Raw genomic sequence first — 23789 nt, 5'->3', positions numbered from 1 at the left:
AGACAGTTTGAGCATTCATAGTCATCCTACCGCTCGAACTACGGGGGGTATTAATGTATTTTATCTATTGTATCTTGTATTGTATTTTAACCCACTAGTTAGCCTTTTGTATTAGGATTTAAGCTCATTGTACTTTGTATTTATTCATCGGTTGTTTAATGAAATCCTCATGGGAAAATCATTGTCAAACATTATCTTATTATGGATTTCAAGTGTACCATCGAAATGCTTTAATCTACAAGTGTAATTCATGACTCTCGGTAATACAAGCATTCTTAACCCCGATTTTCTAACATAACCTCGACCATTAAAAAAGAAAGAAAAAGAACAATCTGCTCAAACCGAAGGAAGCGTGTCTTGGAAGAAGGATGAAGAATTGAATTTAGCAATTGTGTGGATTTGACTTCCTAAGATCCCATCATTGGAGATGCTCAAACGGGAAATTGTTTTTGGGAAAAAGTCTAAAACATCTTCTATGGTTTAATGGAAAACAAAAACCGAAATCCCGATCAAATTACTTCGAAATAGCATGATACGAGGTTGAAGATTATCGAATTCAACAAAAGTTATAACCACCTCTAAAACTTGCATAAAAAAGAGTCAAACGAATTTGACGTCTTTAACGTGACCATTGAACAATATGAAAAATCAAAACCAACCTGCAAACAATCTCCTTATGTTCATCATTGGATAAAGTTGAAGGATTATCCAAAATGACAACGTATCAATGAATCGGTTTCATCCGGTTCGAAGCGTTCGAGAAATGTCGGTGGACATCACAACAATTGGACGGTCGGACACACATCGATATCAACGATGAGTTGTTGGACTTCGAAGATGATTAACCTCTTCGTTGATCGATCAGAATAAATAAACAAAAGAAAGTAGCTTCCCGTTCGAGTTCAAGAAATTCACAATCCAGCATTATCGATCATTTGTAGAGAAAATTTTGATTGATATGTCCAACTAAAAGAGGACAATGGTGGGGGTGATGAATTGGGTGGAATAAGAAATCGTACAAATTCAAGTGGCATTATGAAGGAATGTAGATTTTGAGGTTGTGAATATGAAACACGACGACCACGAAGGCAAAGGTTTGGAGAATATACTTTTTAACTTAATGCAAAACTAGTTTTTTTTTAATTTCATTATTTAATTTTTTTAGATTGAAAAAAAAAACATGTAGTTGTGGATATACAAAACTCATGTAGTAGTAGTAGTTTATGATGAGTTTGTAGAGACATGACACTCCACCACGCTTACAGTAATGATAAGTGGCAAGTCTAGAACGTAAACTACATGACTTACTATTTAAATGAAACCAACAGAAAGTTTGAAAAAATAAAAAATACTAGTTGCAAGTTTGATTCGACTTGGTTCATATAAGCAAAAAATACTTAAAGTTCTTACAATTGTACCCGATGAATTCTTACAATTGTCGGCAGTGACATGGAAATTGGTGCACCTGATTGGCTGATCGTCAATTGTGATGTGGCGCACCACATGGTGATCGGCGATTGTGAATCGCGAATTGAAGCTTGGAGAAAGAAACGACATTGAAACTAATATTGATTCATGATTATTGTGTTTTTAAATTTTATTTGTATTGGTTAATCATATTGGATTATACCTTAAAAATCTTGGATTATTAAAATATAAAATATGGATTGTATATTCTTAATTGCCAAAACTATTAGGATAGTTGATACACATGTTTTAAGTATTTCACAAATCTAATTTTATATCTTTCCTATCTTATAAAAGAAATCTCACTATTTCTATAAATAGATTGAATATAATAATATTATTTTTTTAAGACGTCCAAACCATTAAGCTAATAGTATAAATGATCATCAATAAAATAATATTAAATTTGTAATCATCCAAACCTCTAAATTGTCTCTAAACTGAATGTACAATCAGCGAATGCATATCTTTCTTTATTTTTAAGAGATTTTGACTGTAACTATTTGAACTTTGATCGAGTCTTATTGAATGCCAATATCTCGGATGGTAAGTTAACTTCTACTAGATTTAATTTTAAAAAATCCCCATTTTTCGCCCTTATTGCTATATCTCGAGGGGGAAAACACATTTCTGGCTTGATTTATCGGTCATCACACTGTTTTCTCCCCTTTCCCCTTATACTCCTCCTCGAACTCACCTCTTCGATCTCCTAGCACTACATAACTATAGAAATCAATCGTCTATGGCGGTAGAAGGGCGATGGATTTTTTTTATCTCCGTCGTGTCTGTCTTGAACTTGTTTGTTTCTCCAAAGCGGGAGAAAATCATTACAAAGGCAATGACCAAAGACAACAGAAACTCATGAGGGTTTAATTTCGCATCTTGCAATGTAAGGTAAAATGCTTACATCCTATTCTGTATTTACGAATGATTATTGCTTTTAATTCTATTTCATGTTTTCAGTTGGGTTCCCATGGTTTGTAACTGTGTGTTTTGACGAGATCTCATTAGCCCTTTTGCTGATTCTAGATTTGTGCTGATTTTTTTTGCATTTTGCTGCCAAAATAGACCGCCGACTCATGTAAATGATTATTTCGACTACGTGTCTTCAATCATCAGAATCGCTTGCATCTCAGCCTCTCTATCATCATTCTTTGCAATTCGACCATGTTCTTTATTCCATACTTTGTTCCAGGTTGTTGAAAATTTGGCAACTTTGTTGAATAAATTTATAGCCTATTTATTTCCTTTCTTTGATGAGATATCATGTTATTAAATGCATATGTGGGCAAGTGCTAATGCTGGTTATCCCTACTAATTCAAATTTCATTTTTTATTGATATTGATTATGCCTATGTTAAGCAATTTGATTTATTTTTTTAGGGAAAACAATGTTTTGAAGGACAAGGACACAAGAACCAAAGAGAGAAGAAACTATATTTGCATATTTTATGAAAAAGAAACTTTGAAGTACAGATACTTCTCTTAACTTGCTTGTAAGAATGCTTACCCTAATTATCCTTTGTAACAATTACATTTTTCTTAATTTACAAACCAAGTATTATGGAAAATATCATATACATCCTTGATGTAATTTTTTTCCCTTTTGATCGGTTGTTTCCTTATTAATCAACTTAATTTATGCAATTTTCGAAAATGTATAAATATCAAGACTTTTAGATTTTCATTGAGTCAATTACTTATGGATAATGTGTATGGTTTTTCAGGGTTGCAATTGGTGACAATAAGTGCATGTGTTGTGTGTGTATGTTTGTGACTATTGTTGACCATGATTGTGCATCATGGATGTAAGGTATGCCAAATTTCATCATAAACATGTCACCATTTCGGTTTTTGAATACGAGTCCATGTTTTGGGGTTTTTGCTTTCGGCTTTTGAAGACATATCCACAATATGATTTTCTTGACCTGTTATTGCTATGTTTTTACTATCATCTGTTGTAGCTTTTTGAACATTTATTGCTTTGGTTTTACTACTAGAAACCTTGATGCTAACTTAATTTGTGGTGGGTTATAATAGTTTGAAGCTTATGCTTCTATGCATGTTCATATTAGGAGCAAACAGGAAAGAGCAAGGTTAGCTAGGAGTCTTCAAAAGGAAGTATTATAGTCAGATGCAAATATTTATGATAAAGCTATCGAATAAAATAGTTCATTTAAAATTCATTTGTTTATTGTTCAGGCATAATCATGAATAGTCACTTATTCCACTAAGGCCATTAATAATTGGATGCATATGGTTCTAAAAGGATTTTTATGCAAGCTTTAAGACCTTTGTGTTTATAATTAATTGTTTTTATGCTCTTTATCAACAGAGGCCAACTCTGAAGCAACCGTTCGCCTCAAGGTTTTGAATTATTGCATGAAGCTCGAGCACACACCAACTTAAAGTTAACATACATTGTTTCATGTCAAATCCATGCACGACAAAATACAACGTAAGGCAAATAAGGAAGGTATGTCTTTGTTTCAATTTCCATGGTTCTTTGAAATTAATATTTTTTTTGGTGAAAAGAGTCGGTTATGTGACCATGCCACTTAATGGAAACATCTTACCACTTGGTTCTCATTAGGTCTACAACTTTTAAAAATAACAACATGCTTCCTTTATTTGTATATTATAACATTCTATGTTCTTTTCTTCCGATTGCATTCTTATATTTATGAATATCCTACCCAATCATACATCAATATCACCCAAATGTAAACCAGGTTGGAATACTTACTAGGTATTTATCGATCTCTACTGTAAATATTCATTCATAAAAAAGCTGATAGTTTTATTAAACCAGGTTAGAATCCTTTTTTGTAAATCCAAATAAATACCAATGCATCAAACACATTTTATGTAATAACACCTTATTATATGACACCTTTTTTACTACAGGGTACACGTGTTCATATTTTGCTCAAAAGGATGTGTAAATATGGACCATCATGCAAGCTTTTGATTATTCAATGGGGGCGGTAAGTTTATATATAAAGTAAAAATAGTCCAGGCTACCACAAAAAATAGTTTTCGCTACCACAAATCTCACCATAAACCTTTTTAGTTATGATCTAAGCAAAGCATGTAACATATGCCTGTAATCGATATTATATGTTATTTTATTTTCATTTTTATATACATTTTATGCTATAGTTACTTGAAAAATTATTATCAAAGCATATATTGGGATTTATTAGAAGAGTGAGAATTTTATTTTTATTACTGCATGGATTGATTTATTGGAAGGATGGAAATAGTCTCAAGGTTTTACCAAATGAATTGTCTTTTTTTAATAGGTTTGTGGTAGGAGTTAAAGGTAATAAATACAACAAAAATATGTAATATAAGAGAAAAAACGTCGTAGTTACTAAAATTGAAACTAAACCTGGACATTGGATAAATATGAAACAATAATAAATATTGGATATGAGAAAAAACTTCATTTTAAATGAAGTGGTTACTAAAATTGAAACTAAACCTGCATATTGGATATATTTGAAGAAATAATAAATATTGGATTTGAGTTGATATTTTGTTTAATTCATTGAAATAAATTAATCACCGTCTGAAACTATTTGTTGTCGCTGCTTTGCGCGGGTAAACGACTAGTAACTTTTTAAAAAAATGGATAGAAATGAAATGACGCACCTTATTACATTTACCCTCACCACTGGCAGTGATATACCACAAGGCCTTATAGCTAAAAGTTAATTAAAAGGTGTTACAATTTAAAAGTTGGTCGGTGTAAATTACCAACTGAATGCAGCTACAATTAAACAACCCATTAAATTTCAACAACCAACAAATTGTTTCGTGTTTTTATCTAAAACATCAAACCAATTCTCCAAAAGTTTGCACAGAGGAGAAAAACAGTTTAAAAAAAAAAAAAGAAAAAAACAAACAACAACAACATCATTTCGGGAATAAGAACCGATACATAATACACAAAAATCTTATTTTCTCCATTGCACAATACACAAAAAGGTCCCTCTGTTTATTCTATTTGGCAACAAGGCTAGAATCACTTCACTTTGACCAAGCTCAACACCCACTGCTATTAAACAAGATAGGATAATACCCACTGCCCAATGCGTATTATTAAAAAAATGGGTATTTAGATATGCCTGAATTTTTTTACACCTACCCTATATCTGAACCAATTAATATCGGGTTAATCAAATACCCGACTTTTGAAATCTGAAAACTGATTTACCTGCTGCGAACTACCAAAATTGAAACCAGGTCGATCGGTTAATCGAGTATAGATTATTTTTGACAGGCCTATTCCAAGAGGTGTTTAATATTTAGATAACGGAATTTGTTCATTTGAAGAATTTGGATTGGAGTGTTATGTTAGAATATTAAAATTTTTGGATTGGTTTCAACCAAAATCGAATTATTATTTTGGATTTTAGATTATTGGTTGTTATCAAAATTAGATCCCAATTATTAATTAATTAATTTATATTTTTTTTACTTACAATACTTTTTTGTATTTATTTATTTGCTAGCATCGTTTTCAAATTAAATTAGAATGCTAAAAACCCTTACTTGAAATGAATTTTGATCCACAAATAAATCATTTTATTTTATTTCTTTTAATAGAGTTAACTAACATGCATGACATTGAATAATAATTTATGGACTTGAAGTTGACAATAGCTTGGTAACGTTAAAGTTATATATTTTTTTAATGTTTCGAAACTTGAAAATGGAATAGTGAAAAGTGATCAAACCGAATTATAACCTCGTTGGTTCGGATTGGATTTTAAATTAGTTTGGACTATTCTGATCCACGTTTTGAAAACCAAAAGTAATTTGGATTCACTTGTTTGGATCGGATCGAATCGATTCATCCAAACAAACATCTTCTTCTCCTTTTTGTTCTTAGACGATTTTGAAAGGTCACATTTGATTTTTTCCTATATCTATTATACTTTTTTTTCTGTTTTCTTAATCTTCCCCGTTTGCTATCTTATCCTCTATGTAGTGTCTTTCATTGTCATTGGATGTTGCACATTACCTATTTTGGTATTGTACTATGTAGTATGTAGTATGCATTATGCAGTGACAAAGTCATGCTGTTTAACTATAGTTTGCTATCTTAATATGCAACATATAATAGTGTAATTTGACTATGTTTTGGTATTGTACTATACACTAGTATGCATTATGCAGGGACTTGGTACTTCTGCTAGCTTATGGTAGGTACCTTGTTAATGCAATATGTTATTATCTTGTATATGTATAGAATAATCACAACGCATTTCATATGAAACAACATGTCTAATTTGTTCTAGTGAAAATAGTAAACACTACAAATATATATATATATATATATATATATATATATATATATATATATATATATAAACAGGATTATGTGAGGATTTTTTTTCGGTGAGGACTCGTGAGGACACCTTAAAAAAATTGAAAGAAAATTAAAAAAAATATAAATTATAAAATCGAACATAATACTATCTTCGAGAGGAAAAAAAATTGTGTCATTAAAATTGAATCATGGATCATTTTTATGATCCATGATTTAATTAAAAATGATCCATGATTTAATTTTAATGATCCAAAATTGAATCATTAATCATTTTTATGATCCATGATTCACTTTTTATGATCCATGATTCATTTTTTATGATCCAAAAAAAAAATTCCAATTTTTTTTTCTCTCCAATATAGTACTATGCTCGATTTTATGATTTGTATTTTTTTTAATTTTTTTAAGGTGTCCTCACCGGAACCGTATATATATATATATATATATATATATATATATATATATATATATATATATATATATATATATATATATATATATATATATGAAACGACTTCATTCTGTGAACTTGAGCTCTTAAGGACATCACTTGTTTATAGTGTGGCCTCTATTTATATTTAGATAAATAAATTTTGATCAAAACATGAAAAGGTCATTAAAGGGATAAACACTTTTACCTTTCTATAACAACAATAAAAACGACACCATGAGTTATTTGAAGTCCATGAAGTGTGAATTGAAGCTTTGTTTACATATGAGCATAAACTTATTGATGTGTGTCGAGTTAAGATGATGAAAAAAGATTATACATATGATAATATAGCAAATGATGAAGATGAGGAAAAGGTCATATGTGACCATTCAAAAAAGGTCTAAGAAAAAAAGGAAAAATATGTTTTCTCGTTCATGTATCTTGCCCAACTTAATGGTAATGTGTGGACAATGTTGGTATCAGGGATGATAAGTGTTGGTTTACAAAGTAGTTATTAGTTCAGAACTATAAGGGCATATATGTAATTTTGATTAGAAAGTTGTTACAGTCGTTATTTATACTGTATGTATATAAGCTTTGTAGAAGGAGATCTTCTTAATCAATGAGAAACTCATTTTTCTCAATCTTCTCTTCCGTTTTCAATCATTTTATTACAATCTAACATGGTATCAGACGTGTAATCGATTCTGTTCATCCTTTCTTCATCAATTTCTTTCAATTTCTTGTTCATCATGTCTAATTCTTCAACAAATGAATCATTTAATTCATCGATCGATGTCTCTAGCCCTTTCTTCATCGGATCTTCTGATAATCCGAATTATGTTCTTGTTTCAAATATTTTCACTGGTGTTGGATTCAATTCTTGGAAACGATCGATGGTGATTTCATTGTCTGTGAAGAATAAGCTTGGTTTTGTTGATGGAACTATTGCTCCACCTCTCTCAACATCTTCTACGTATTCTAACTGGTTTCGTGCTAACTCCATGGTTATCAGTTGGCTCTTAAATTCTGTTTCCAAGACAATTGTTGATAGTCTTCTATTTCTTCCAACTACAAAAGAGATTTGGCAAGAATTACATCAACGATTTGAACAATCTGATGGTGCTCTCATCTATCAAATGTAACAACAGCTGTATTCTCTTTCTCAAGGTGCCGATGATTTCTCTTCTTACTTTAGTAAGTTCACCAAACTTTGGGATGAAATTCGTATGATATAATCTGTTCCTAATTGCACTTGTAGTGCATCTGTTGCAATTAACAAATTCTTTGAAGAACAACGCTTAATTCAGTTACTAATGGGACTTGATGAATCATACAAAATTATTTGTGGTCAAATTTTGATGATGAAGCCCTTACCATCTGTTTCAACTGCTTATTCTCTGATCATACAAGAAGAACGACAACGAGGCATCAATCTTCCTTCTACTTTACCAAATGATGCAATTGTTATGCAAATTTCATCTGATTCATCTCGCAAATTGCTCACCTGCAATCATTGCAAGAAATCAGGGCATACTAAAGCTCAATGTTATCGCCTTAATGGCTTTCCTTCGAACTTCAAATTCACGAAGAACAAGAAAGATGATGTTAAACCTACAGTTCAGAACGTTATTTCTAATGAATATCCACCTATTTCACAAGAACAATACAATCAATTGATTCAACTGCTAAACAGTAATTCTCTTTCAAGCCCTGGTTCATCTTCTCAGTCAAATATCTCCATTGTTAATGGTGTTATGCAAGATGAAGGTATTCCATTTGATTTTAAACATTTTGATGCTAATGTTTACAAATCATCATCCCTATTACATGAACATGCTTCTTGGATTGTCGATTCTGGTGCTACTGATCATATTTGCTCTAATCGATCTCTTTTTTCTTCATTATCAAAACTTTCACAGCCACATTTTCTTGGTCTTCGTAATGGAAATGATACTATTGTTTCTTACATTGGTAATGTTCAATTACATAAAACTATCACTCTTCACAATGTTCTTTATGTTCCCTCTTTCAAGTACAATCTTGTTTCTGTACCCAAACTTGCTTCTCAGCTTCATACATTTATTCTTTTTACTGATGAATACTGTATGTTGCAGGACCCTTCAGTAAAGGATAAATTTGCTCTTGCTTCTTTTGGCCAAAGGATTAGAGATCTTTATGTCTTTGATCATCATTTCATTCAGCACAATCTTTCTTATAGTTTTTCTGTAATAAATACATTGAATTTTCGTTCTTTCAATGTAATGCATAAACATTCCAATGTTATGTTGTGGCACAACAGATTAGGGCATTTACCTGTTCAAAAACTCCACTCTATGTCTCTTGTTGATTGCTCTCATGATTCACATGTTGATTCTTGTTCTATTTGTTTTAAATCAAAACAACATAGAAATCCTTTTCCAAAGAGCATTTCTGCTACTAATCATCCATTTGAACTCATACATATTGATGTTTGGGGACCTTATAAAATCTTATCTCATTATGGATATAAATTTTTTCTCACCATTGTTGATGATTTTAGTCGACATACATGGGTCCACATGTTAACTCATAAAGGATATGCTTTTACTCTCATCAAATCTTTTATTGCTTATGTTCACACACAATATCAAAGGCCAGTGAAATTTGTTAGAACATATAATGCTTTAGTGCTTGGTTCTAGTAATGAAGGAGCCAAATTTTTTCAAGAAAAAGGCATTCAACATCAAAGATCAACAATATATACCCCTCAACAAAATGGCACTGTTGAAAGGAAACATACATATTTTGGAGGTTGCTAGATCTTTATATTTTCAATCTGGAGTGGGAAATGCTTATTGGGCTGAATGTGTTCGAACTGCAGGTCATCTAATCAACTGAATGCCCACAAAAGTATTACATCATAAATCGCCTTATGAAATCTTGTTCAATCAGAAACCAGATCTTTCTCAACTTAGGTCCTTTGGATGTCTTTGTTTTGTTGCTACACCTTCAGTTCATCGAGACAAATTTATGCCTAGATCAACTCCTTGTATCTTTATTGGTTATCCAATTGGACAAAAGGCATTTAAAGTTCTCAATCTGGCCACCAAATCCATACAAATTTCAAGAGATGTTCAATTTGTGGAAGATGTTTTTCCTCTACACTTGATAACACCAACACCTCATACATCCAATTCTTTTATTCCCAATAATGCCCCTGATTTTCCAAATACTCCAGATGCTTCTTCCACTGTCATTCCAAATGACCGAACTGCCCCTGAACCAACTCAAACTCAAACTTTAAGAGTTCCACGTGTTAGACAACCTCCTGCTTATCTTCAAGATTATATTTGTAACAATGTTCATTCTCATGACCATTGTTCTCATACCTTAACCAATTTGTGCATTCCATCCTCTTCCTCATTTCAAGACCATAATCACCATTTACATTCGTTTGCTTTTACCACTACACTTCAAGTTCCAGAACCTGCCTTTTATCATCAAGCTAAAGGTAATCCATGTTGGGAACAAGCTATGCAAACTGAGTTATCTGCTCTTATTGATAATAACACATGGAGCTTGGTTAAATTACCCAAGGGTAAAAAGCCAATTCAATGTTGGTGGGTTTACAAAGTCAAGTATAGAGCAGATGGATCACTTGAGAGGCATAAAGCACGCCTTGTTGCTAAAGGTTTTACTCAACAACAAGGCACAGATTATCACGAAACTTATTCTCCGGTAGTTAAATTCACTATTGTTTGCTGTTTAGTTGCTTTGGCTGTCAAAAATGGCTGGGATATTCAACAATTGGATGTTAATAACGCATTTTTACACGGAGATCTACATGAAGAAGTATTTATGAAATTACCTCCTGGTTATAATGTTGATAATCCACATCTGGTTTGCAAATTAAACAAATCCTTATATGGATTAAAACAAGCCTCTCGTCAATGGTATGCCAAATTAACTCAAACTTTACATCAACAAGGATATGTTCATTCAAAAATTGATTACTCTTTATTCTTAAAAAAGGGTAATGGTTCTCTTACCATCGTTGTTGTTTATGTCGATGATATCCTTGTTACTGGTAACAATGTTGAGGAAATTACATCTTTGAAAGCTTTTCTTGATGCTCAATTTCGGATCAAAGATTTAGGAACAATCAATTTTTTTCTTGGTCTTGAGTTTACCCGAAATTCTAATGGAATGATTGTGCATCAGAGTAAGTTCATACGAGAATTACTTTCTCATTACTCCATTGATGACAATATAATTGTTTCTACCCCTTTGCCAAACAAAACAAAGTTACAACTCAATGTTGGAGTTCCTCTTGAAGATCCTACAACTTACAGACAATTGATTGGAAAGTTGAATTTTTTAGTTCATACTCTACCAGATCTTGCATATTCCATTCAATACTTGAGTCAATTCAATCAACATCCCACTCAAGATTATTATGAAGCTGTACTACATGTATTGAAATACTTAAAATCCTCTAAAGCTCAAGGATTATTTTTCATCAACGAATCCATTTTTACCATTGATGCTTATTGTGATTCTGATTGGGCTTCGTGTCCAATTACCAGAAGGTATGTAAGTGGTTTCTTTATTCTATTTGGAGGATCACCCATTTCATGGAAGTCTAAGAAGCAAGCTATTGTTTCTTTATCATCCGCAGAAGCTGAATATCGATCCATGCGAAGAGTATGCTCGGAACTTGCATGGTTGACTCGCTTGTTTCATGAATTCGATATTACTAATATCACTCCTATTCCACTCAAATGTGATAATCAAGCAGCAATTCATATTGCATCTAATCCTGTTTTCCACGAGAGAACCAAACATATTGAACTCGACTGTCACTTTGTTCGAGAAAAACTTCTTCATGGTTTAATCTCATTACATCATGTTCCCACCAAGATGCAGTTAGCGGATGTTTTGACCAAGCCCTTATCTGGTTCTTCACATGATGATGTTGTTTCCAAGCTGAATTTACACCCTTCAGCTTGAGGGGGGGGGGGGTGTTGGTTTACAAAGTAGTTATTAGTTCATAACTATAAGGGCATATATGTAATTTTGATTAGAAAGTTGTTACAGTCGTTATTTATACTGTATGTATATAAGCTTTGTAGAAGGAGATCTTCTTAATCAATGAGAAACTCATTTTTCTCAATCTTCTCTTCCGTTTTCAATCATTTTATTACAATCTAACAATAAGTGCAAAACATTCACATACAATAACGTATGGACACTTATGAGATTCTTTCCTCTAATTGTTGGAGTGTCATACAATTTGGGGTGAATACATTTAAGGGTGTGACCATACCTAGATGTAGGGGTGACAATTTATGACACGACACGACAAAAATACACGACACGAAACGAAATTGGGACGAAAATGAATTTTGAATTCGTGTTCGTGTCGTGTTCGTGTTAAGTGTCAAAAACACGATGTCGTGTCGTGTCGTATTCGTGTTCAAAATTCGACACAAAATTGACACGATTTAGCGTTTCCTTGTCGTGTTTTTCGTGTTTGTCGTTTTTATCGTGTTATGTATGATTAAGTATTCATTAAATAAACTAATTTTTATTTATTTTATCTTTGTCGTGTCGTGTCGTGTCGTGTCGTGTTTGTCGTTTTTTAATTCGTTCGTTTTCGTGTTAGTTAAAAAAAACACGACATCGTGTCGTGTCGTGTTGGTGTTACATAAAACCTTGTCGTGTCGTGTCGTGTCATACAGAAACACGAAACGATAGCACGATTTGCCACCCCTACCTAGATGACTATGTTGATCTTATTCATTCACAAATCAAGAAAGCATGATGAGCTTATATGAATATGATTGATCCATGACTCATGTTTTATATGTCAAAACAAAGGGATATAAGACAAGAAGTTGTGTACCATTAAGAAATCAATGGATGCTTTGTGAAGATAAACATTCATGTACAGTCAAAAGTAGTAAGGTGTTTCTAGATGATTATCATTATTTGTGCATATAACTTATGTTGTCCCTTGCACAAGTGTGAGTATGATTGAAATTTTGTGAAAATATCGAAGGCTTAACTAAATTGATGCTTGTATATATCATTATTTGTGCATATAACTTACAAGCTTGTATATATGTACATGTTTTTACTCCTACGGTAGGTATTTAACCTTTTTATTTGGTTAGGTTTGCTTTATAGTTCGACAAACTATTTAGCACTCCTTGTATTTATTTTGAAACAAACTCAAAAAAAATGCATGTTTTTGAGGGAGGAACAGACAAAACTGAACGCATTAGCAGCCATGCTTTACTGTTTAGCCGCCAAAGTGGGTCCTTATTATTAGTTATTTCTACCCAACTTAACGTTAACAGTGTGATCATCTAGGCAGAGACAAAAACTTTATTATAAAATGTGTATTTAATTTAAGTAAAAGGATTACCCTATAGCATCAAGAATCCTTGGTCATGTCAGGCAGGCCCCAGATGAGTCAAGGGTCGATCTTTTCTTCCTTTCCAATCTTTACCACTTCGCAAAAGCATGCCTAATTTATCTTGAAAGATTGCCGAATTTCCTATAAATAGTATGAAGCCAATCATGCATTCTACATTCTTCATACAAAATAATCAAACAAACACTCTATAAACAAAGAGATGGAGAACTTCCCTTTGATCAACTTGGAGAAGCTGAATGGTGAAGAAAGAGGAGCCACCATGGAGAAGATTAAGGATGCTTGCGAGAACTGGGGATTCTTTGAGGTATATATATCTTCGTATTAATTACCATCAAACATATATATAGTGCAATTAATATGGATTGAATGGTATGTATATATGTTATATGTATGTGTAGTTAGTGAACCATGGGATTTCACATGAACTACTCGACACTGTGGAAAGAATGACAAAAGACCACTACAAGAAATCTATGGAGGAAAGGTTCAAAGAAATGGTGGCAGAAAAGGAGTTAGAAGGTGTTAAGACAGAAGTTAACAACATGGACTGGGAGAGCACTTTCTTCCTGCGACATCTCCCCACCTCCAATATCTCTCAAATCCCTGATCTTGAGGATGAATACAGGTAAACAAGAAAACATAATATATATACATTAATATATATATATATATATATATATATATATATATATATATATATATATATATATATATATATATATATATATATATATATATATATATATGTAAATTGATCTCTTTCCATTATGTGGGATGAAATATTATGCAGGAATTTAATGAAGGATTTTGCTGGTAAACTAGAAAAGTTGGCTGAGGAACTTTTGGACTTGTTGTGTGAGAATGTTGGATTGGAGAAAGGGTACCTAAAGAAAGCATTTCATGGGTCAAAAGGTCCAAATTTTGGAACCAAAGTTAGCAACTACCCACCATGTCCTACCCCAGATTTGATTAAGGGACTTAGAGCACATACGGATGCTGGTGGCATTATTTTGCTCTTTCAAGATGATAAAGTCAGTGGACTTCAGCTCCTCAAGGATGGTGAATGGATTGATGTTCCACCCATGCGACATTCCATTGTCATCAACCTTGGAGACCAGATTGAGGTAAGACCATAGAGAACTATTAACATTAATTCATTAATATTAAATATACCTTTATATATTAAGTGGGTTTATGTATGTGCATGTGGATGTGCATGGATCACGTACAGGTGATTACCAATGGAAGATACAAGAGTGTGATGCACAGAGTTATAGCTCAAACAGATGGAACAAGAATGTCGATTGCATCTTTCTACAACCCCGGGAATGATGCTGTGATTTATCCAGCAAAAGCACTGTTGGTGGAGAAAGAACAAGGGGTTTATCCAGGATTTGTGTTTGATGATTACATGAAGCTATATGCTGGCATGAAGTTTCAGGCCAAGGAACCAAGGTTTGAAGCCATGAAAGCAGCAGCAGAAGCTATATAATGTCAAGTGCTAAACAATGGATCAAACATTGTAACAATATTAATAAAAAAAATGATGTTCTTTTATCATTTATTTATCGTCAAGTTACCAACAAAGCAAAACGCTATTATGATATATACATATATGTTCGTTTCTCGTCTTTTTTATAACTATTTGACATTGGCAACCATAAAATTATAAAAAGACACAAAGATAATTTGTTTGTAACCAATTAACGCTTATAACATACATATATGTTCAAAATAATTAGATATGCAACTGTTGAACAGATTAGCTAATGACATTACTATATCTTATAAAAAGTTTATATGATTACACAACTGAAAACAAAATTCCTGCTTAAATTACAATCAAAATGGTTTTCCTACAAACTAAAATTACAAAGACCACATATTCTCTTCCTATAGATATGAACTTATCCGTAGCATTTAGTATTTACAAATACAAACAAGACAATAATATATAATGAGAGTTAGATCAACGGTCAGGATCCATCTTAGGGTGCAAGCACCAAAACTTTTATAGTACCCAGACTGTTAGCAGCCAACATGGTTGGACTATCATTCTTCCAACATACAGCACTGATAAAATAAGACCCTCCATCCTCATCACTATCCTCCACATTAGGTGCCCCAAATCTATGCCACGTCAGCGGCTTTGATATCGCCTGAAACCACCCCATAAAACTTCCATCATTATTAATTTCCATTCTAATAACAAAAAAATAAATGTAACAGTTTTTTAATTACCTTATGATACGCATATACTTCATTAGTTTCACTCCCACAAGCAAGAAAGTCATGGTTTACAGAAAGACCCACAAAGTTTTTCTCATTTGTGTGACCTCTCAATGTCCGAACCTGAACATATTAAAAAAAAAATTTAATCAGTTATAAATAAATAAACAAAATAAAAAAAGTAACCAACTCACAGGAATGTTTCGTGTCACGTCCCATAAGCGCAGAGTACTGTCGGTCGATGCAGATGCCAGCTCGGCATTTGACAGAAACTTTACATATGAAACTGTTTTTTGGTGGCCACGAAAGATATGAAGAGGTTGGCTTGTGTTCCTTAAATCATAGTAATGGATATGATGGTCTGCTGACCCCACCTGTGTGTCAATTGAATTCCAATTATTTTTTTAAATAAACTGTAAATGAAAAGACAGATATTTATTTTAGTTATTTTAATAAATAAAATACCGCAATGTGATTGCTGGACCCCGGGTTGTACTTGACACAACATATATTTGCTTTCATCTCAATGTTGATAGCGCTTGATTCTTGCTTTGTGCACCATATTTTTACCTATGACAAAATACCAACCTACTTTAGATTTCAATCATTTCATTACTATAAATTTTAGAGGGGTAGGATTGTAAATAGTACCTTACAGTCATCACTACCGGATACAAGCATTGATGAATCCATCTTTGAGAAATCAACACTCCAGACACGTTTTTCGTGTTCTTCGTACTCCATCACACTCTGAATATTATGACAAATTAATAAAATAATTGAATAATTTTAGAAGGGTAGGATTGTAAATAAACAATATCAAATTACCTGTCGTGTGTTCACATCCCAGATAGTTACTATTCCTTCATAATCACTACTAGCTATATGATTCTTTGTATGCTTGTTCCAGCTTAAGCAACTAAGTTTTGATCTTGTTGGCATCTCCACAACAGGGCAATGTACTTCTGGAGGTTCATTTACAACCTGTGCGTGGGTCCCATTTCAAACCATAATCAGCCATTATTATTATTATTAACTATTGAACAGAAAGAAAAAAAAAAAAAAAAAACTCACTGTTGAAAAGTCAAAAATCTTTATACGCCTTGAAACTCCAGCAGTAGCAAACAATTCATCATCACGATCAAACTCAATGCTGTAGTAAGCCACATAATAACATCCTACTTTTATTTCTTATTTTTTTTCTACAGATAATAATAATATGTAACCTGAAACTTGTAAATGGTACTTTATTTTTTACCATTGAAATGAGGTTATACCTGGATACAATGTTGGCTGAATGAAAGTGTTCACCATGCCTAAGCTCTGCAATCACCCTTAATCGACTTTTTTTGAAAGAAAAAAAAGGAAAAAGTTATTAATACTTGAAAAGATTCTACAAAAAAGTAGAAATAATCATTGATGGATACCTGTATTGTGTAAAAGTAGAAAGTACAGATTGAAAATCTGATAGGCCTGAACTATAACCTTCTCTTTGTGAAGAATCAACATCCCTTTTATCAAGATTCTGTAATGGATTTGCTACTTGTCTTCTTTTTTGCAAGTAACATTGTTGCAGGTCATTAAACTGAAAATTGATCAACATGAAATGATTTAAAAATTTCACCAAAAAGTTAGAACTGATCTTTATTTACACAAGAAATATAAAAATGTAGAGTGAAAACTGACCTGAGATTGAACACGTTTTTTTCGTGTAACAGCAAGACTTGATTGACTTGTTGTATGTTGTGAACTCAATCCACTGGAAGCTTCTTTCATCTGGATACCTTGTGATTTCCCAGAAGGAACTAAAAGATTGTCTCTATTTATTGATGAAGAAGACCATGATTTTGATCCTGTTAATTCACCATGTATTGGCATTTTCACCGAATACCTATCTCTAGCTCTATATAATTCCATTCTATGTCTCTCCACCAAGCTAATATCCTCTTTGATATACTTGACATCATTTTGCACCTGAAAAATACTTTGATCCATTAATGTGGTCATATGATGTTTAATGAAGAAATAGAAATTTATGAGACAATGATACAAACCTCAGAAAGTTCATCAATTTTCTTTTTCCTTAAGCACTGGAGGAACTCAACAAGATTTTGCATGTTTTTCTCGGCTTCTTCTTGCTCCAATTTTCTTTTCTTCTCAGAAAGAAGTGACAGCAGTGTATCGAGTTCCTTTACTGATACTTCATAACCCTGTCTAATGATCACAAAAGAGTGTCACAATAACAGTTGAACAATTTAATATACAAGTTTGGTTTAATGGAATTTAGTTAACAGTAAGCAAAAATAGTGATTATACTACTTAATGAACACTTACCTGGAGTAATGCCTGGCGAAATTGTTCCAATGGGGAGGCAGTTTTTAATGCTTGGGATGCAGAAGTCTTCTTCAATAGCTACATTTGGTATAGAGAAACCTTTAACAATAAGCTGCATTGTGAATTAAATTATTTCAAGGTACAAACCATGTTGGAATAAAGAATCGGTTAGTAGAAAAGATGCAGATAATTTAGGATACTACCAATTACCAAGTACGTTTGAAAAACCTCACTATACTCATATATGTAGTCCATAAGATACAGCTAACAGAGTCAGGTTTTAGACTTTTATGGCATAGCTAAGGAAGTGTACAAAGAACAAATCAGTACGCTAATTAAGCACCCACACTGCAGAAGATACGAGCACAAAGAAGGGCATATAGCCTCCCTTCTATGATATATTTGATATTACTGCGATTGAACTATCTAGAACTCATCAGATCCACTTGAAGGTTCGATTACCAATAAAAATTCATAAGCAATATCAGAATTATTTCTCATTATTGGCTTTTAGGTTTCTAGGTAGTCCACGCCATGGATCGTTCCTTTCCCAATTAATTCGTGTTAATTATTCGTTACCTAACAATTCACTATAACAAGAAAACCCGAAAACGAGAAAAATTGTACCGATATATAGATAAAAACCTTATCAAGTAGGAAATTAGGGAAGAGCTGGTTGGTGGTGAGTGAAGAAGCGCAACTAGGGCAATCGTTCTTATTGTCAAGGTGAGTGATGATACACATGTAGCAGAAGCTATGTCCACAAGACGTCAGAAACGCGTCCTTGATTATCTGCATACAAATCGGACATAAAAACTCCCTATCCGTCGTTTCCGATCCTCTTCCTCCTTCGACGGTGTTCCTGTCGCCGGACCCCCACTGTAAATCATGAGATGACCCTGTGTTTACTTCGGACTTCACCGCCGGCACCAAAGCTCCCATCGATCCCTCCTCCATCTCTGAATCTATTACGTATCTTAAGCGGCGATATGAATCCCGATCGCCGGCAGCTAATCAAAAGTTGCCGCTGAAGATTGACTAAGAAATCCAAAGAAAGCAGAAGGGAAGGGATGAGAAAAAGATAGGACCCACAGTAATCGAATTTCAGGCCCGCGCTGGGCCACGTGACAACTCGTATCTCATTGGTCCACGTCAGCGACCAAAATCATATGCATCGCCTAAACGTTGTCGTTTTGTCGAATTCGATTCCATCGCTTTCTAGTTTCTTCCTCTTCTGTTCCCACTTATGTGAGTGAAATCGGGAATTATTAGTCGAGCAGTGTTTACTCGTTTGGATGTCTCATCAAGCTGGCTTCATAAATTGTTATAAATTGTTATTAAATAGTGTTGATCTAGATGCATATAATAATATAAATGTATATTATCAAGTATCTTTATATTTATTGAATGTGAGATATAAACTGCATATATCTTTTCTTGCTACATTTTGTCAAAGTATTTGCACTTGCCCATGAAACTTACTTAGGGTCTTTGATTTGGCTTCTAACTAGGTCCAACTAAAATTGGTACTCAGTTTGAAATTGAGACTTGGTTTGTTACTTTCTTCTAATTCGGTCCATAAGAAAAATGACAATGACTAGAACAACACCATTTATCACTGTTTTGCCCTACCCATTGCCAGAACAGAGAGACAAAGAAATTGAAGAACATGTAGCTTCCACAACTCTCTCCGTCTCTACAGCCTCTTCCTCCTTCCTCCATTGTCTTTTTTCTTTCTCAGGTATGATTTCTTTCTCATTTTTTCTTTCTCAACCTTCACAAGTTTCAATCGATATTGCTACAAATTTATGTATGTTGAATTTATGTTAGTTTATTGGCTAAAATCAGATGAATGCTTGAAAACAGATGAATCCTTGCGAATGTGTGTATATGTGGTTTTCTGCAAGCATCATTGTTCACTGTTGATTTCACCATTAGTGTGATTCTTGATCAAACTTCTAGGCCTAGAAAAGAGGCCAAAGTAGCCATTGAGATAGCAATTTAAGATTTCAACATCAAAAACAATGAGACTATGGTTCTATATCTTCAAAACTCTCGAAACAAACCCTTTCATGCAGCTATTGTAGGTAAATTATTATGTTTTTCTTATTAAAAAGTTGTCAAATTCATGTCAAAGAACTTTGATTTGATTGTTTAGAATCGTACCCATATGCTAACATGGTTTGAGATAATATGAGAATGCAGCAAAACATCTTATTGATGACATGTTCAATCTTCAATCTTCATAAGTCGAATACACAGTTTTGGTTTGTTGGTCCTGTGTGTTGTAAACTTGAATGTTTTATTAGGTCATGGCATACTTCAACTGTTGTATTTAAGATCCATCACTTTTGCCTTATGTGTGTTGGTTTGTTTTAGTAACCTGTTTTTGAACTATTTGATGGCAGTTTGATTGGATTTTCGTTGTTATTTTAAAAATACCATATCCATGATCATAGAATGTGTGCTATTTGTTATGCAAAAAATCTTGAAAGATAGTATGTGTGTATGTTTGTTTCTTGAGACAACATAGCGGTAATATTGTCATTTTTTATCATTCATCATAGTTAGTCAGAGATACAATCAAACAACATGGTTTCAGTCAGATGTGAAATCAGTTAGAAGTTCTAACTCAGTCTATAACTATCAAACGACCCCTTACATTGTCGATTGAACTTAAAGGGTCGCATAACTAGACCAGGCATATCAAAAGCATATAAGATCCAAATTCACCATATATACAAACATGTTGTAACTTGTAAGGATTATGATAATGATAATAGATGAAGTGTAAGATAAAATGTGGCACCCGACAAAAGTCGTGTGGATTTGTGCCTAAAATCCAGACGGTCGTGTGAGATGATAATGTATAGGGTTTCGTGCATGTAACTATATATATATATATATATATATATATATATATATATATATATATATATATATATATATATGACGTTTTGAAGTATTTCAATATAGATCTCATTAAGCATATAATTACTCAGAAAAAATATTTTCATTAAATCCTTGTGATCTCATAAAGGGCTAATACTCACTTCCATCTCGAAACCCATTTTGTTTGTGGACATCCTTAAAGTCAAGCATAACGGTCCTTGACAACATTGATCGATTCGATACAATAGGTTTATATACAATGGCTCCCACATCATCTAATAGATATAGATATACAACATTTGATGTACCACACAACGTTTATCGAATGCTATTAAAGGTAACAACCCAACAAGGTTTACATTTGAGGCAAAGATACATCGTAGTTCTTAATATTTGGCATGTAACGATCATTTTCCAGGTATGCTTCTTTCGAGTTTAATTTATATCAAAACCTAATTTTTGGAGGATTTTGGCTAGGCAACGACATAGAGATTGAAGGACCACGGCGTGGGCATCGTCTGATTAAGGAACACTGAATCGCGAAGCACCATGACGTGGAAAGACCTTTTCCACGACGTGGTGGCTATTTTGGTGCAAAACCCTAGATCTTTGGGTTTGTGCCCTATTTAAAGGTACTAACTCCTAGGGTTGCCTCATTTGGCAACCTCCACCCTCTGAGATCATACCCCATCCAAACCCTAGGCTCCATGTGTGTGTTTTGAGTGTGTGAAGCCTCTTTATGAAGATTGAAGGAAGAAGGGGTTCATTTTGGTGCTTGTGTGCTTGGTTCCATCTTAGATTTTGCATCTTCATTACATTTCTGGTCCTTTGGAGGTATAAAGTCTTCACCTTGCTCATTATATCTCTAGATCTAATTATAGGTCATTCTATGAGCTTTTTAGTCCATATCTACTTGTTCTTGGAGATTAAGTGAACTTCAGAACCTTTATGTGCCTTACTTGACTTCTGGACCATGGTGGTGGTTAGAAAGGGGACTTTCATGACTTAGTTTGGTGTCCATGCGATGGGTGAAACCATTAAGGGCATATGCGTTAAGATCTTGGCTTATTGGGATGTTTTAATTTATAAAGTTGGAAAATTTATCCATCAAGACCTTGGGAAGATTCAGATATGAGATTTGTAGCTCATGGGGTTAAGGGTTAAGAGCTTAATCCATTAAGCTATGGGAGTCCATTTTAGGGTTTAATTGCCATAAACTCTAATTGATCAAGTTCAACCAATTGCAATCAAATTCAATAGAAAACAAGCCAAGGCTCTGATACCACTGAAGGGTTTTAAGCATAACAAACAATCATATGTGTGCATGCAACCCTAATTGTCTCGATCTATGTTTTCTCTAATTGAAAATACAAGTATTTGAACATCAATTAGGAAACCCTAGGAATTCTATATAATTTTCAAAATTCATATTTAGGGTTAGAAAAACATACCTTTGATTGTTATATAGTAATAACAATTCAAATCCTTAGTGTTGTTGAAGCTTCGAGAGCAAGCACCACAAATGTCGTGCCTCCAATGGTTCACACCCAACACTAGCAAGAGGATGAGAGAGGAGAGAGGAGAGAGGAGGAGAAGACTTGAGAATTTCGACTATCCTTCTTAGGGTTTCAGTTAGCCGAAATCATGAGGGGGTACAACTCCTTATATAGTTAAGGTAGCTTAGAGCCAAAGCTAGGGATAGCTGGAGGAAACCCTAATTCCTTAACTTAAGGCCCAAATAGCTCATGGACTCCATCCAAGAGGCCCTTGGACGAAATTTATAGGGTATTCCTAGAAGATTTAGTCCAACCCATCTAGTTGGTCCAAGAGCCCAATTCATCAACTATCAATAAATTGTCAAATAGCCCCTGCACTTTTAATTAATTCCTTTAATCTCAAAATTAATTCCAAATTAATTTCTGATTAAATATTAATTAAATAATATGATTTCTAATTAATATATTATTTTCATAATACATTAATAAATCATTTATTTCAATTTTTTAATTAAATAATAAATTCAACCTCTCTCCAAAAGTCATCCTGTCTAGTTGCTAGTTTTGAGGGCAACCCAAAAGACTGTGCTACTATCAATTCAAGTATATACCAATTATAGTTATAGGCTTAGACACCTAATCCAACACCTCCATCGCCCTAAAACCCTCAAATTGACCTTTAGCCTCCATTGTGGTGTTTTTGAGCTCTTGAGGAGAAGTTGGTTCTTGTTTTGCTCATTTTGAAGAGATTGAAGAAGGTTGAAGGTTCATAGCTTGGTGGAAAACTTAGAGATCCAAAATCATCACTCATTTTGCAAGTCTTTTAAGGTATCAAGTTTATACCTTGGCTTTTGAATGCTTAAATCTATTTATGTCTTGATTTTTATGCTTTTGGTCCCTTTTTGGGTTGGTTGATGAGTTAAGTCGTTTGTGGGGCTTGTTCTTTTAGATTTGGGTATAGTATGAGATTCTTAAGCTTAAAGGTGCAATCTTTATGATGTTTGTGCTCTCATGCATGCATTAAATCATCTATTAAGTCCTTTTAAGCTTCAAGAGCCTCATTAAGCCATGCATACACGTAAAGTTAGCAACTTTATGTGATAAAACATCTCAAGGAAGTCAGATATGGATTTTAGAGTGTTGTTTTAATGAGTTAAGAGTTGAAAATGAAGA

General features: G+C 33.3%; 2 protein-coding genes and 1 long non-coding RNA gene across 8 annotated transcripts; 2 read left to right on the top strand and 1 right to left on the bottom strand.

Annotated features, from left to right (window-relative positions):
• The first annotated feature begins 2068 nt into the window (after window positions 1-2068).
• Window positions 2069-4641, top strand: LOC145112583 (uncharacterized). 6 transcript variants are annotated; one of them, XR_013710553.1, is made up of 5 exons: window positions 2069-2356; window positions 2536-2662; window positions 2851-2963; window positions 3195-3280; window positions 3803-4641. It is a non-coding gene; the product is annotated as an uncharacterized LOC145112583 (long non-coding RNA). The 6 variants fall into 6 exon arrangements; XR_013710551.1 differs by having other exon boundaries at window positions 2431-2662; XR_013710554.1 differs by lacking the exon at window positions 2536-2662 and having other exon boundaries at window positions 2069-2361; window positions 3803-3943; window positions 4375-4641.
• A 9065-nt stretch (window positions 4642-13706) lies between these two features.
• On the top strand, window positions 13707-15271 carry LOC145116031 (1-aminocyclopropane-1-carboxylate oxidase 3-like). Its single transcript, XM_079052395.1, has 4 exons — window positions 13707-13969; window positions 14064-14290; window positions 14456-14789; window positions 14897-15271. Exons 1-4 carry the CDS (start codon window positions 13865-13867, stop codon window positions 15155-15157), a joined length of 927 nt encoding a protein of 308 aa, XP_078908521.1. The 5' UTR covers window positions 13707-13864; the 3' UTR covers window positions 15158-15271.
• Window positions 15272-15418: 147 nt separating this feature from the next.
• LOC145116030 (E3 ubiquitin-protein ligase COP1-like) lies at window positions 15419-19296 on the bottom strand. Its single transcript, XM_079052394.1, has 13 exons — window positions 18874-19296; window positions 18229-18306; window positions 17949-18104; window positions 17581-17868; window positions 17322-17479; window positions 17172-17237; window positions 16969-17047; window positions 16723-16878; window positions 16546-16644; window positions 16360-16464; window positions 16089-16268; window positions 15907-16017; window positions 15419-15824 (listed from the first exon to the last, which is right to left on the bottom strand). Exons 1-13 carry the CDS (start codon window positions 19183-19185, stop codon window positions 15654-15656), a joined length of 1959 nt encoding a protein of 652 aa, XP_078908520.1. The 5' UTR covers window positions 19186-19296; the 3' UTR covers window positions 15419-15653.
• Between the last annotated feature and the right edge of the window lie 4493 nt (window positions 19297-23789).

The sequence above is a fragment of the Lactuca virosa genome, chromosome 5, assembly GCF_052849685.1.
Source record: "Lactuca virosa cultivar CGN04683 chromosome 5, Lactuca_virosa_CGN04683_v6, whole genome shotgun sequence".
Taxonomy (NCBI): Eukaryota; Viridiplantae; Streptophyta; class Magnoliopsida; order Asterales; family Asteraceae; genus Lactuca; species Lactuca virosa.
This window is presented reverse-complemented; position numbering and strand designations above follow the sequence as displayed.

Bases quoted from the DNA above. Each gene is read 5' to 3' on its own strand.
- LOC145116031 (XM_079052395.1), top strand. From the start codon at position 13,865: ATGGAGAACTTCCCTTTGATCAACTTGGAGAAGCTGAATGGTGAAGAA. The intron at 13,970-14,063 runs GTATATATATCT...ATGTATGTGTAG, and splicing joins AGAACTGGGGATTCTTTGAG to TTAGTGAACCATGGGATTTC. The intron at 14,790-14,896 runs GTAAGACCATAG...GATCACGTACAG, and splicing joins ACCTTGGAGACCAGATTGAG to GTGATTACCAATGGAAGATA.
- LOC145116030 (XM_079052394.1), bottom strand. From the start codon at position 19,185: ATGGAGGAGGGATCGATGGGAGCTTTGGTGCCGGCGGTGAAGTCCGAA. The intron at 17,238-17,321 runs GTATCCATCAAT...TTTCAAAAAAAG, and splicing joins TCTACTTTTACACAATACAG to TCGATTAAGGGTGATTGCAG. The intron at 16,018-16,088 runs GTGAGTTGGTTA...TAATATGTTCAG, and splicing joins ACGTGACACGAAACATTCCT to GTTCGGACATTGAGAGGTCA.